The sequence below is a fragment of the Rhinopithecus roxellana genome, chromosome 20, assembly GCF_007565055.1.
Source record: "Rhinopithecus roxellana isolate Shanxi Qingling chromosome 20, ASM756505v1, whole genome shotgun sequence".
Classification (NCBI taxonomy): domain Eukaryota; kingdom Metazoa; phylum Chordata; class Mammalia; order Primates; family Cercopithecidae; genus Rhinopithecus; species Rhinopithecus roxellana.
In genome coordinates, this window is record NC_044568.1 from 15880035 (window position 1) to 15895552 (window position 15518).

At 36.5% G+C, this 15518-nt stretch overlaps 1 protein-coding gene across 2 annotated transcripts in view; it reads left to right on the forward strand.

The window, feature by feature from the left end:
* Window positions 1–15518, forward strand: part of LPCAT2 (lysophosphatidylcholine acyltransferase 2) — a 77136-nt gene that overhangs the window by 38026 nt on the left and 23592 nt on the right. For both annotated transcript variants that reach the window (XM_010374983.2, XM_030924472.1), the window contains exons 10-11: window positions 2444–2569; window positions 3940–4093. In XM_010374983.2, coding sequence (XP_010373285.1) covers window positions 2444–2569; window positions 3940–4093 — 280 coding nt within the window. The remainder of the gene's footprint in view (window positions 1–2443; window positions 2570–3939; window positions 4094–15518) is intronic.

Consider the following 15518-nt stretch of genomic DNA (forward strand, 5'->3'; position numbering starts at 1 on the left):
GAGAACTGGGCCGGCGCGGTGGCTCACACCTGTAATCTCAGCACTTTGGGAGGCCGAGGTGGGTGGATCACAAGGTCAGGAGTTCGAGACTAGCCTGGCCAACATGGTGAAACCCCATCTCTATTAAAAATACAAAAACTAGCTAGGCATGGTGGCACGCACCTGTAATCCCAGCTGCTCAGGAGGCTGAGGCAGGAGAATTGCTGGAACCTGGAAGGCGGAAGTTGCAGTGAGCTTTCATGCCACTGTACTCCAGCCTGGGCAATGAGCGAAACTCCGTCTCAAAAAAGAAAAAAAAAAAAAAAATGAGAGAACTTATATCAGATATTTTGGCTTCCCAAATTGTGCTTAGAAACAAGAGAAGGGACTTGTTTAGACAGCCTTTTTCTGAATTCAAAGGTGTGGAGGTAATAATGACTTGTGATAAAGAGTAAGAAAGACCTCGATTAGCTGCACAACCTTGGACAAGTCTCCTCCAAATCCCCTTCTCCTCACATGTGAAATGGGAGTTAAAATCATTGCCTTGTCTTTCTCATGGTTTTGATTATTAGGAGACTCAAGTAGGAAAGTATATGATAAAAGCATTTGAAAACACAAGTACTGTGGTAAGCCCTCAACTTATTTAACATTATCCTTACATCAGCTCTATAGTACAAGTAAGAAAGCTGACTCGGGGAGGTGAGTAGTTTTCCCAAAGTCACATTAGGTAGTGACTGTCTGGGCTAGAACTCAAATCCACATTTCCTGTTACCAATGCCCAAGCTCTTAACTATTATACTGTACCATTTATTATTATAAGTCCCAAAATATTTTAAAATTTAATTTTATATCTTATATATTCTTATACCAAAACACTTATTATTCAAAGAGCTTAGAAAAAAATATTTTAGACAGAAAAATTTGTTGTTGTTGTTGTTGTTTTGAGACAGAGTCTTGCTCTATCACTCAGGCTGGAGTGTAATGGCGCGATCTCGGCTCACTGCAACCTACACCTCCTGGGTTCAAGTGATTCTCCTGCCTCAGCCTCCCGAGTAGCTGGGATTACAGGTGCCCACCATCATGCCGAGCTACTTTTTGTATTTTTAATAGAGACGGGGTTTCGCGATGTTGGCCAGGCTGGTCTCGAACTCCTGACCTCAGGTGATCCGCCTGCCTCGGCCTCCCAAAGTGCTGGTATTACTGGCTTGAGCCACCGCACCCAGCTGAAAACAATGTTTTATTCTGATTGTATTCATTCAAAATTTAATGTTTCTAGCAAGGATTCAACAAAATCCAATATGGTTTAAAGACATAATTTTATGATTTTCACTGAATATTTGTGAATAAAAATTTAGTGAAGAGGAATCTTTATCTCATGTACTGCATGTTTTTTTTTTTTTTTTTTTTTTGGTGTTCAGTGTTTTTCCAGTTCTTATAAATATGTATTTTTTTTTCAAATTTAATTCACTATCATTTAATCTGTGAGTAGTGAAGTAGGAACTAGGAGCTATACTTTCCCTTAAGGATGGAGGATGTTTAGGTTTAGAAGAAATATTAACTTATTATCAATTTGCTTCAGTATTTTTGGAAGATTGCTATGTAGCAAGAAGGTGATCTCTAGCTATAAAAGATGAAAAACATAGACAGCTAGCAGTTTGGATAGACTGTTTACTTACACTATATACAAATGCCATTTATCTGTTTCTTTTATTTTCTTTATTTTTTGATATGGGGTCTCCCTCTGTCACCCAGGCTAGAGTGCAGTGGTGCAATCTCAGCTCACTGCAACCTCTGCCTCCTGGGTTCAAGCGGTTCCCCTGCCTCAGCCTCCTGAGTAGCTGAGACGACAGGTGTGCCACCACCATGCCCGCGTAATTTTTGTATTTTTAGTAGAGATGGGGTTTCGCCATGTTGGCCAGGCTGGTCTCAAACTCCTGGCCTCAAGTGATCTGCCTGTCTTGGCCTCCCAAAGTGCTGGGATTACAGGCATGAGGCACTGCCTTCAGCTCCATTTATCTGTTTAAACAGTACCCTCCACAGGCATTCTCTTTTTGTCCTTACAGTAACCATTTGGAATAAGGACAGTATTCATTCCTGTGTACAGATGAGAAAAGTGAGGCTTCATCCACAGCTGGTAAAAAACTCCACTAGGACTCGAACCTAAGTCTTCTAATTACTTTCGATGGGACTGAAGGCAACTATTATCATTAGAATTAAAACACAAAACAAAAATTATCAGCAACACAGACAGAAGCATATAGATATAAGGAGATTAACCTGATCCTTAGTAAGTCTGCAAAGAAATGGAGAAACATGTCTCTTTGTCAAGAAAAGCGAGAGTTACTGGTTTAAAAAGTAGTAAATACTTTTTCATTTGCTGTTGTTTGGAACCAGTTAAAGCCTAATGAAATATGATTACTTTTTTTAAAAAAATGAATTTTAGTTTGCTTCTTAATACTTTCAGAGCTCTGGGAATACCAGTAACAGATCATACCTACGAAGATTGCAGATTGATGATTTCAGCAGGACAGCTAACATTGCCTATGGAAGCTGGGCTGGTGGAATTTACTAAAATTAGCCGGAAATTGAAGTAAGTGTATTTTAAAATGACTGTACTTTCATAAAGTTGTTCAAAGGGGATCTGAAATCCTATCTATTTTCTCCTGCTCTAGTTCCCACTTGGTGTTTATTAGGAAAGTCGGAGTTGTGAATTTATCTCACATTTTATTCATCTACTTTTGCTTTTTCAAGAACAGTTAACTCAGAGATATGTGCACTGGTCACAGGAGGAGACCAAGTGATAATAAATGTGGATCCACACAGATCTACCTCCCTCCTCAGAGGGAGTTAGTGACTCAGAGAAGTTAGTCCTGCCACCTTCTTACAAGGACAGGATCATTAGATGATACTGGCATGTGGTAGTCAGAACTTCACATGTGAAACATGAATTGATTTGTATAGTTGCAATTCTTACCATCACTGAATATTAAGTACTTGCCCTAGATCTACCTTTTTTTCTGGATACCTATTTAAAAAAAAAAAGACAAAAATTCTTCTTTGTGCTCTTATGATCTAGTTTAAACCATTGAGAACTTTCTTGTTGAGCTATTTGCTGTAAAAGCTGTAACCCTCAACCTCCCTCTACCCTTATTGCAGTTCATTCTGTTCTCAGCCCTATCTGGAATTTGCAGAATTTATTAACATCCTGTCTATGAAGGAGATGAAGAACCAGTTACTATATCAAAGTTCAGTATTAAAGTATAATATTTTGATAACTGGTGTAGAAAATATTTATATCGTAAGATAAAAATGTTTTGCTTTTGTTTGCATATTATAGTCCAATGTTCTGTAGATTTAAAAAGTTTAGATAGTCACTGAAATTGGGCTAAGAAGTATGTGTTAGGTCATTTGTTTAATTCAACAAAGCAGAGATAGGGTATGATGTAAGCTACAGTACATTTTCCAGTGTTTTATTACAGTGGTTTTTCATAACTAATCTTGGAGGACATGTGTATAGTCTAATGAATCCCCCATCATAACATTTTGTGAAATATGAATTCATTATCAGCCTGAAAGCTTCTTGAAAGCAAGAATTGTTATTTCGTCTTTAAAAACTTAATACATGCTATGGACTCACTAAGTAATGTCTAGATTTAAAATACTTGCTTTCTTATTTTCTTCTCATGAATAATTTATTATTCCACTACACTGTTCTTTTTATTTACTTTTCTTTCCCTGAGATATTTGAGATAATTGTCAGTTACAGAAGTATCCTTTAAAAGATTAAATGCCTGCATATATGTTCAATATGTGCTTTTAAGTACCTGTTTTATTCTCCTTTACAAATTTAACACTTAAAATATTTTTCTCTCAGATACATTAGTAAAATAATGCCCATAAAATGTCCATGTGAATTGTAAAGGGCTAACAACATGTATCTATAATTCTTTGTTTGTTTAGATTAGATTGGGATGGTGTTCGTAAGCAATTGGATGAATATGCATCTATCGCGAGTTCCTCAAAAGGAGGAAGAATTGGAATTGACGAATTCGCCAAGTATTTAAAGTTGCCTGTTTCAGATGTCTTGAGACAACTTTTTGCACTCTTTGACAGGGTATGTTAAAATTTAATCTTTCACATTTTTACTCTGTCAGTCCTACAGTGAATAAATCAATATGGTAGACAATTTGAAAAACTTGATAGTTCAGTGTTAGAAGAATCAAGGCTGAGCCTATGGTTTAATTGCATGATTTTGTTTTTTCTCCTTCATAGCAATATTAATAATTGTGTGTGTGTATTGTAACATTTATTATAGTGTCATATATAATATATGTATCTATTATTTTAGTATAATATAATATATCTATTATTTTAAATACCAGGTCAGGAATAAATATTGTAGCCATATAACCACATTTGTGGTATGGAATTGAAAGAGTTTATATAACTGGCAGAAAATTTAAAATTTATCTCAAAACTTATGTATTGATGACATACGTGTTAGAATTTTATTCTGAAGGTTTTAGACTTCCACAAACCTGGATGAAGACCAAATAGATTTTTATTTTCAAGTGATGTTTTGTAACAAAGATTTTAATTAAAATCTGGCCATTTGCCATTATATTGGGGATACAGTTTGCTGCTTATGAATATTTAAGTACATGCAATTAGATAACTGAATTGTCAAAAAGTTTCCCTAGGAAAACTGTATCATGACTTCAGGTTTTCTATTTTTTAATTTGTGTTTTAATATATAAAATTGATAGTATACAGAAATTAGCCAGGCATAGTGGTGCACACCTCTAATCCCAGCTACTCAGGAGGCTGAGGTGGGAAGATCACTTGAGCCCAGAAGGCGGAGGTTGCAATGAGCCAAGATCATGCCACTGCATTCCAGTCTGGGCAACAGAGCAAGACCCTATTCTCAAAAAAAGAAAAAAAATTGATAGTAAAATGCACTCTTTTGGTTACAGTTCTATGAGTTCTAACAAATGCACAGAAGCATGTAACTACCACTGCGTTCAAGATACACAACAGTTGAAAAAATATATATATTTTCTTGCAGTTATTCCATTTGTAGTCAAGCCCTCCCCCCAGTTTTAAGTCCTGGCAGCCACTGATCTGTTCTCCATCTCTATAGTTTATCTTTTTCCAGATGCCATATAAATGGAATCATACAGTATATAGTTTTTTTGAGTATGGCTTCTTTCACTGAGTATAATGCATTTGAGATCCAGGCATGGTGTTTTATAGATCAATAATTAATTCCCTTTCACTGCTGAGTAATATTCAATTGTATGGATGTACCATAGTTACTTTATTCCCTAGTTGAGGAATATTTGGTTTGTATACAGTTGGGGACAAATATGACTATAGCTGTCATTCTAAGCATTTGTGTATAGGTTATTATATAAATGTAGGTTTTCCTTTCATTTCACTTGGGTAAATACTTAAGAGTAAGAACCCTTTATTTTATCTTATCTGAGGATTACCTTATTTTGCATTCATTCTGAAGGATATTTTTGTTGTACAGGCAGGTCTTAGAGATGTTTAGGGTTTGGTTCTAGACCACTGCAATAAAGGGAGTATCACAATAAAGTGAGCCATATGCAGTTTTTGGTTTCCCAGTACATAGAAAAGTTTATTTATAATATAGAGTAGTCTAGTGAATATGCAATAGCATTATGTCTAAATAAACAATGTATATACCTTAATTTAGAAATACTTCACTGCTAAAAAATGTGAGCAATCATCTGAGGCTTCAGCAACTTGTAATCTTCTTACTGATGGATTCTCTTGCCTCAATGTTGATGCCTGCTGACTCATCAGGATGGTAGTTGCTGAAGGCTGGGCTGGTTGTGGTACTTTAAATAAATAAGACAACAGTGAAGTTTGCTGCATTGATAGACTCTTCCTTTCATGAAAGATTTCTTTGTAGGCTGGGTGCAGTGGCTCATGCCTGTAATCCCAGCATTTTGGGAGGCCAAGGTGGGTGGATCTCCTGAGGTCATGAGTTTGAGACCATCTTAACCAATATGGTGAAACCCTGTCTCTACTAAAAATACAAAATTAGCTGGGCATGGTGGTACTTGCCTGTAATCCCAGCTATTTGGGAGGCTGAGACAGGATAATTGCTTGAACCTGGGAGGCAAAGGCTGCAATGGGCCGAGATCATGCCATCGCACTTCAGCTGGGGCAACAAGAGTGAAACTCCATCTCAAAAAAAAAAAGTTTTTTTTGTAGTATTCGATGCCATTTTATAACATTTTACCACTGTAGAATTTCTTTCAAAATTTCGGTCTGTTCTCTCAAGCCCTGTCATTGCTTTATCAACTAGGTTCATGTAACAGTCTAAATCAATTGTTGTCATTTTAACAATGTTCACAGCATCTTCATCAGGAGTAGTTTCCATTGCAATAAATCACTTTCTTTGCTCATCCATAAGAAGCATCTTATCCATTCAAGTTTTATCAAGAAATTGCAGCAATTCAGTCACATCTTCAGGCTCCATTTTTAATTCTAGCTCTCTTGCTATTTCTACATCTGCAGTTACTTCCTCCACTGAGGTCTTGAACCCCTCAAAGTCATCCATAAGGGTTGCAATTGACTTCTTCCAGACTCCTGTTAATATTGATATTTTGGCTGTTCTTAATGGCTTCTAGAATGCTGAATCTTTCCCAAAAGGTTTTCAATTTACTTTGCCCAAATCCATCAGAAGAATCGCTAGCTATGGCAGCTATAGCCTTATAGCATTTCTTATGGCAGTTATAGCCTTATAGCATTTCTTAATAAGGCTTCAAAGTCGAAATTACTCCTTGATCTATGGGTGGCAGAATGGATATTGTGTTAGCAGGCATGAAAACAACATTAGCCTCCTTCTATATCTCCATCAGAGCTCTTGGGTAACTAGGTGCATTCTCAACGAGCAGTAATATTTTGAAAGGAATCTTTTTTTTCTGAGCAGTAGGTCTCAACAGTGTTCTTAAAATAATCTTTAAATCATCCTATGAACAAATGTGCAGTCATCCAGGCTTTGTTGTTCCATTTATAGAACACAGACAGAGTAGACTTAACATAATTTTAAGGACCTTTGGATTTTCAGAATGGCAAATGACCATTGGCTTCAACTTAAAGCCACCCGCTGTATTAGCCCCTAACAAAAGGATCAGCCTGTCTTTTGAAGCCTTGAAGCCAGGCATTGATTTCTCTCTAGCTATGAAAGTCGTAGATGGCATTTTCTTTCATTAAAAGGCTGTTTCATCTATGTTGAACATCTTCATCAATTATGTTAGCTAGATTTTCTGGATAACTTGCTGCAGCTTCTCCATCAGCACTTGCTGCTGTACCTTGTACTTTTATGTTATGGAGACAACTTCTTTTCTTGAACCTCATGAACCAACCTCTGCTAGCTTCAGTCTTTTCTTCTGTAGCTCCCTCACCTCTCTCAGCCTTCACAGAATTGAAGAGAGTTAGAGCCTTATTCTGGATTAGGCTTTGGCTTAACAAAATGTTGTGGCTTTGACCTTCTATCCAGACTATTCAAACTTTCTTCATAACAGCAATAAGACTGTTTCACCATCTTATCATTTGTGTGTTCACTGGGGTAGCACTTTTAATTTTCAAGAACTTTCCTTTGCATTCACAACTTGGTTGTTTGATGCAAGAGACCTAGCTTATGGCCTGTCTGGGCTTTTGACATGCCTTCCTCACTAAGCGTAATCATTTCTAGCTTTTGATGTAAAGTAAGAAATGTGCAATCATTTCTTTCACCTGAACACTTAGAGGCCATTGTAGGGTTGTTACTTGGCCTAATTTCAGTATTGTTGTGTCCAAGGAACAGGGAGGACCAAGGAGAGGGAACAAGACTGGGAATGGCCAGTCAGTTCATGGAACAATCAGAACACACACATTTATCAATTAAGTTTGCCATCTTACATGGGCAGAGTTTGTAGTGCTCCAAAATAATTATAAAATAGCATCAAAGATCGCTAATTATATATCACCATAGCAGATATAATAATAACAAAATTTTTTGAAATATTAGGAGAATTATCAACACATGACACAAGGACATGAAGTGAGCAGGTGCTGTTGGAAAAATGGCACTGATAGACTTGCTCATGCAGGATTGTTACAAATCTTCAAATAGTTACAAAAAATACATTATCTTTGAAGTTCAGTAAAGCAAAGAGCAATAACATGAGATAAGCCTGTATATAAAATTCTGAGTTGACTGTTCTTTTCTTTCAACAGTTTAATAATGTCCTACTTTAAGTTGCCTCCATGGTTTTGCAGCCTTACTAGTTGTTCTTCAAGTTTTGACTTTCCTCACCAATCCTCCTCCTATGCTATTTTGTCCAGAGGTAGTTGCTTTTTGTGTTTTGTTCAAAGTTTCTAGTTGTAGTCAAGAATGATAGGCTGGCTAAAGATTCCATCCATCTTGGCATGTAACAAAAATTCCAGCTTTATATTTACTATTGGAAAAAAAAAAGTAGTTTGTAAAGAAAACATTACTTGATGACCAAAATAACCAGGGCTTTTTTCTTTTTTCCCAGAGCACAGTACATTCTTCTAATGACTTATTCTGTGATCTCATAGATGAACTATTCTTTAACAAGATGCTGTTAAGCAACCTTCCTTTAGGTGTAGTGTCTGGACCTCTCTTCTGGGCTTGCATGCAGCATACAAATAATCTGTTCTCATGTATTAAATACTAATGTATGACTGCAGCAGTATTACTAAAAAGTGAAGATTTAGGGGAAGAAATAAGTAAATTATTGTTTGTTTGTTTGTTTGTTTCTTGAGACTGAGTATCACTCTATCTCCCAGGCTGTAGAGCAGTGGCATGATCTCAACTCACTGCAACCTCTGCCTCCCAGGTCTAAGTGATTCCCCTGCCTCAGCCTCGCAAGTAGCTGGGATTACAGGCATGTACTCCTACACCTGGCTAATTTTTACATTTCTAGTAGAGACAAGACTTCACCATGTTGGCCAGGCTGGTCTTGAACTCCTGACCTCAGGTGATCTGCCCACCTTGGCCTCCCAAAGTGCTGGGATTACAGGTATGAGTTACTGCACTGGCCACAAGTAAATTATTGGATGTAACTGTGCAAGGTGGAAAATTAGAGGTACCTTTTTACTTGTATGATTACTAATATTTCTGAGATTTATATAGAATTTTCCACTATGTTTTTGGAAACCATGTGAGTAATTTTACATAACATTTCTATATATATGAAACTAGTAATGGGAAAGAATATGGCAGAGACCTACAAACCAGGACAGGAGATAGGGAAATAGGAAGGGACATGAAACAGGGACAAAGGACGAAGTTTATAGCATATCTTAGACATTGTGCTCATAAGGAGTTTTAATCAAAATTAAAAATAATATCTGTAGAGCTTGCCCTGTCCTTCAGGTGTCAAACTAGCTAGCAGTTACAGAATTGCTATGACACCAGTTCTGTCTTTTGATGATTGATGATACCTGCCAACACCCTCATTGTTTGTACAGCACTGTTGAGTATAGGAAGATTTGAGTGGGGAAGGCGATATAAACCAAAGATTAAAATAACTGCCAGCTAGCTGATTCACTAACTCAGACTAGAGATAACAATTGGCCCAGGCAGTTGGAAGACTGGTGAGCCTTTGTAGCTTACTTGGTTACCACAGTATCGCATGAACTGATTTCGTAGGCTGACATATTATTTTATAATCGTGGGGTTTTTTGTTGTTGTTGTTGTTTGTTTGTTTTGCTTCTTTGTATGATATGTCTGAGGTTTAGATATAAACCATAACTGTTCTTCAAAGCACTTTTCTTTTGATCTCCAACATACTGGAAGGTAGAGAAAATAGTCTGGAGAATTAATGATTAATGCATTTTCACCTTTCTTTCCTTCCTTTTTCCTCTCTCTCTCTCTCTCTCCCTCTCTTTCTCTGTTCTGAACACACCTGAATGTCTGTGCCTGTGAAGATTTACTTTGTTTTGAGAAGCTGAATTGTGCAATTGATGCCACACCTTATACACATACCCACTTTCCATGCTAGGCTTGTTTTCTCAGTCTCTGTAAGTGATTTAGTAGAGGGACGTTTGATGGGAAAGGCAAGAAATTTCAGCAGCTCCATAGCTTGTTTCTCTCAGGGTAGTTTATCTTGCTAAACTAAGAGCACAATGGGAGGAAAGGGAGGAAGGATGGGAAAGAGAAAAGGTAAGGTGTCCCTGTTGCTCCTTCAGCAGGTAGAAATTCCTGCAGTGGAAAATGCTCCCATACGCCCTTCCCATGTTCCCTTCCCACTTTATCCTCCTTTCTCCCTTTCTTCTTTTTTTTTTTTCTCATCTTTTCTCAAGTCTAATGCTGTTGTGGTTGGCATTTGGGGGATGGAGGGAAAACCTCAATATCTCTCCACCACTCCCTTACTTTTTCTTCCCACCTACATTCTTGGTTAGTCTACAAAAACTTCATAATGTTTTTTGTCTCAATTTATCCTACAAAAATATGCTATTAGCTCCTTCTAACATGTCTTTAGATTCTCAGATATTTGATGGCAGAGAATTTGAAGGTCCAAACAGTAATGTGGTATTCATGATCCAAAGCATGGCATAGTTCACTAGTTTGGGATAATTTCCTTTGGAAAGGTCTCATATCGTGGAAAAACAAAAAAGACCCTTTTCAACTTTAGGTTTAAGTTAGCTTCTTTATTTTCGAGAATGTGTTCTTAACTCTGGTTCAGAGGTTCATTGGGGATTAGTTAAATGTCCAGATGAGTGAGAGCTAAGGGCTTAAACAATGGTTTAAAACAGTGGCTTCTCAACATTTTTTATGTTTATAATTCAGATTAAGAGTAGATGTTATGCCAGCACACTTGAAGGGATTCAAAGACACTTAACAAGATTAGGAAAGTTTTACACTGGCTAAATCAGAATTAATTATAACACAATCATTTTTACAGTTATAACAATGTCTTGCAATGTCCATAACAACATCATTCTTCATTTCATCCTCCTTCAGCATGGTATTATTCAGCAGTTGTGTGCTGCCCTGGCAGCAGTATCTTCTGTACCTATAAAACAGTTCTCACATATTTGTGTAAGCATATAACTTTTTGCAAGCTTGCCAATATACCATATTATCTGCCTCTTACCTCCTACCACAAGCAAGTCATATCTCTTCCACACTACATCTCAAGATGCATTCATCTTAATTTTCTATCTAACACTGTCACCATACTCACTAGCAGCAAAGCTGTATTTCAGCCAGGAAACTTTTTCTGCAAAGGACCAGATAGAAAATATTTTTGACTTTGCAGACCATATGGTGTCTGTTACAACTATTCATCTCCACTATTATAGTGCAGAAATGGCCATAAAAATACATAGATGAATGGCATGACTGTGTCCCAATAAAACTTTATTTACAAAACAGGCACCAGATTGGATTTGCCCCTCCCGCTCTAGTTTGCTGGTCCCTACTGTATTTCCTAAGCTGATGAAAACAAAGCATGCTTGTAGGTTTAAGAACTGGATTGAAGGATTACTATAAGTCACTATAAGTTTGACTATTTGACTAAGTCAAACTTATAGTGACTATTATTAATTTGTGGGTATTCTACATCTGATGTAAAGGGATCACTAAGACTCTTTATTATTGACTAATCTGTCTAGCTCTTGTTACTATCCTCCCATAGCTGTAAGTAGTGGTGTATCATTCATCTTCACAGATGAGAGGAAAAGAGTGAGGAAATTGATTTCTAATTCTCAGCTGTAGCCTGGCATGAGCTCACTTTCTCTTTTTACCAACACCATTATATGCATCATAGATTATTCCTTAGTAAAACTTAGATAGATGGTTATGATTTCCATTCTGTAAAAAATTTAACAACGGTCATGATTTTTCCCATTTCTGCCTCCTAACAAGTACTTAGTTCTTCTGGCATTACTATGTACTTTGTTTAAATATTAGACAGGAAAAGTTTGTGTATACTTTAGCACTTTGGCAATCCAGCCTTCTTGGCTATTGTAAACTTCTGTAGATGTTTTATTACTGTTTCACATTATGTGGAATGAATGTGTTTCTTTATTCCAAGTTTTTCCTGTCTGCCCTGTTCTTGTTCTTGGTATTAGTTCAAATGTTAAAACTTGAGTGCCAATAATAACAAACATTCTTGCCTGCTCCTTCCTGTTAGAGAAGGTAGGGTGCTGTAGTGTGCAGGTTTTCTGCTCATGCTGAGAGTTAGGACAGGGCACTTAGGTGGCTTAAATGACTGGAAATAAACAGTGAAGTCTTCTACCTTTTAAGTTTCCAGTTAAGGTTTTATATATAATACAGTATTTCATAATTCACATGAAAAGAACCATTTTGATTCCAATCCCAGTTAATCAGGATTTGCTATATGAAGTCTACTCCACAACTTATATGATATAGTTTGCAAAAAAAAAAAAAAAGGCTATAACTTTCTGGGTGGGACACATAAACTTTTCTATTCGGTTACATGCCTTGAAAGTTTGGTTCTACATGTCTGAGTATTTCCCTATTCAGTTCTCAGGTTCACTTAGCTCCTCCATTTAGTCTGTCATAGTATTTTCTATGTCCGAGTGTAGTTAACTAAAATGTCCATTTAGACATGAGAATTATATGCTTTACTTTTGGCTTCTCAATGCAAGTATACTTGGGAGTTGCATAGAGGAAACAGAAAGGAGACTGTAAAATTAAAATGTAAGTTTTAAAACTAGAGCAAGGTAGTAATTACTGGCCTCCTCCAAGAGCACAAGGAAGTAAAGAACAAGGTTTTGTAAAGAGAAAATTGTGTCAGATCAATTCAATTTCCCTCTATGACAGAGTGACAGTCCAAGATGATAAGGAAAACGAAATAGATTTCATCTATATGGACTCTAGAAAGGCTTTTGATTTCATCCAACATGACATTCTTATCAACAAATTAGGAAGGTCTGGTCCAGATCACGTTGCAGTTAGATGAAAGCCCCACTTGACAGAAAGGCTTCATCTAAAATGGGAGTTGTGATTCCTTCTGTTATTCTAGATGAGGTTCAGTTCCCCTTGGAATTCTGTTTGGAAAGCAACATACTTAATAGGTTGCAGTCACCAGACAATATATCAAAGTGGGAATAAGGGTAAGTGAGCATGTCTTTAAAAGTTGTGGAACCAGACTGAGATAAAGAAAGATTAAATTAAATTAATATATAGCATAAAAATGTCTAGGTGCCAGAAGGAAACTAAATACAAGAATGATGTTGCTGTCACAAATCTAGATTCACAGAATTGTAGAGCTAAACAGACCTTTGGGCATCAAATTGCCCATCTTCTTTATTTTGCAGAAGATTGCCAGCTCAAGAGAGGAAGTTACATGCCTAAGGCCACACAGCTGGTTAATTGCAGGACTGGGACTAGAATTCCTAGTTTGGTATTCTTTTTTACTACACACTGTCACTATTGACTCTTTAAAAAATAATTCTCTTGAGGCGTATTTTACGTATCATAACTCACCCAAGTATACAATTCAATAATTTTTTTTGTAAATTTACCAAGTTGTGCAGTCATCAACTTTCAAGCAGTTTTAGAACATTCCTGTCACCCCAGTATGATTTTTTATGTCATTAACTGTTAGTTCCTGTCACCTAGTTATCCCCTAGCCCTAGGCAACCACCAATCAACTTTCTATCTGTATAGATTTGCCTTTTCTGGACATTTTATATAAATGGAATCCTATAATGTACGTCTTTTGTGTCTGGCATCTTTCACTTAGCATAATGTTTTAAGGTTTATCTATCTTGTAGCATATATCCATCATGATTTTATTGCTGAATTGTATTCTTTTATGTGGATATATCATATTTTGCTTATCCGTTCACCAGTTGGTGAACATTTAGGTTGCTTCCACTTTTGGATTATTTTGAAAAATGTTTTTAATAACATTGTGTCTCAGTGTGTACTTTTTAAGTCTAATAACTTGGTTCCCCAAACTGGGACTAAATTATCCATCAGATGTGGCTTCTTCCCCTCCTACACTTTTTTTTTTTTTTCCAGATATGGATGGTAGAGTTCCCACAGACAGAAATTAAGGTTGCTATTAATGTTCTAATAAATAGCCATAGGGGATTAAATCATCCAGGGGAGAAAAAGCTTGTTAATCTAATAATAGTCTTTTATTCTATGATGGCTTATGAGAAATTGTTAGCCAAATGCCCTCCATCTTCACAGAAAATAAATGAGAAGAACTGAATTTAAAGCACAGCAAAAAAAACACTTCAGACGGGCACAAGGAGGCACATTTTATGTGACAGTCGATATTATCAAGTTAATTTGCAATATTATAAAAACAAAGTTCATGTAATTTTCTCTGAGAGAAGCTTATATGAATGTGTTTAAATCTGTCTAAAGCCAGATGGCCCCTTGTGATTCCCTAAAAGGAAGACAGTTCTTTTGTGATACTTTTGCTGAGTAGTTAAAGAAGACATTTGGCTTTTGGTGTTCACAGAGGCCATTTCATTGTGCCTATGAGAAATAAAATCAGTTGTTGGAAAGTTTTATACAAACCACTCAGTGTGGCAGAACACAGGACATTGCTCTCATGTCCTGGACAGAGCGATGTCCCCTCGCTACTATTCTCTCCCTAATAATAGCTAGAATAATCATTATTCAATTCTAGAATTACATAATTTCCAAAGTAATTTCACATCTAATCTCCTTTTGACTTTACATTTGAGCTGTCAGTAGTTTCTACAATTATTTGTGAGAGAGACTCTACCACATAGCAGTTCAAAGCCGTTTCCAATTTGATTCCATCTTATTGATCTCTCTTTATCTCTCATCATGCCTAGCAATAGAGTCTCATTACATTGTACTGTTCACCATCTTTTGAATACCTCATATCCTTTAGCTCCTCTGTATTTTTGCTAGACTGTCCTTTTATATCCCTTATCTATTTGGAGAACTCTGACTCAGTCTCTAGTCAGGCCTACACATGATCTCTTCTATAGGTAAATGTTCTCCTGTCCTTTGCCTCAGTAGAATTCACTGATTCCTTTTTGCGTGCCCATACTGGTTTGATGTCACAGGACAGTGCACTAGCTACATGACCTTGGATAACTAGCTTAACTTTTCTTGAATTTTTCTTACCTTATCTGAAATACATTTGTATATTTCAGAGGAATTCAATCAAACCTAAATACTAAAACATATTATATACAAATACAATAGATTAGTATTAATAGTAGAAATGTGAACATAGACTTCATATTATAATTATAACAGTTTCCTATAGTTCTACTTGATTCTTGAGCACAGCCCTCCTGCTTTATTCACCTCTGTAACCTAAGTACTGAGCCCAAGTCCTGATACATAATAAATCAGATTGAATCATTTAAAGTAAGCAAGGCAGATATTATTATTATTATCATTTTGTAGATTTGAAATTGAGACCCCAAATGCTAAGTAATATAATGACTTAATCATTAAGTCCTAGTTACTTTCCCCAAGTTCACCAATAGAACTTCCAACAACCTCTGGAGGATTTGTACTCTGA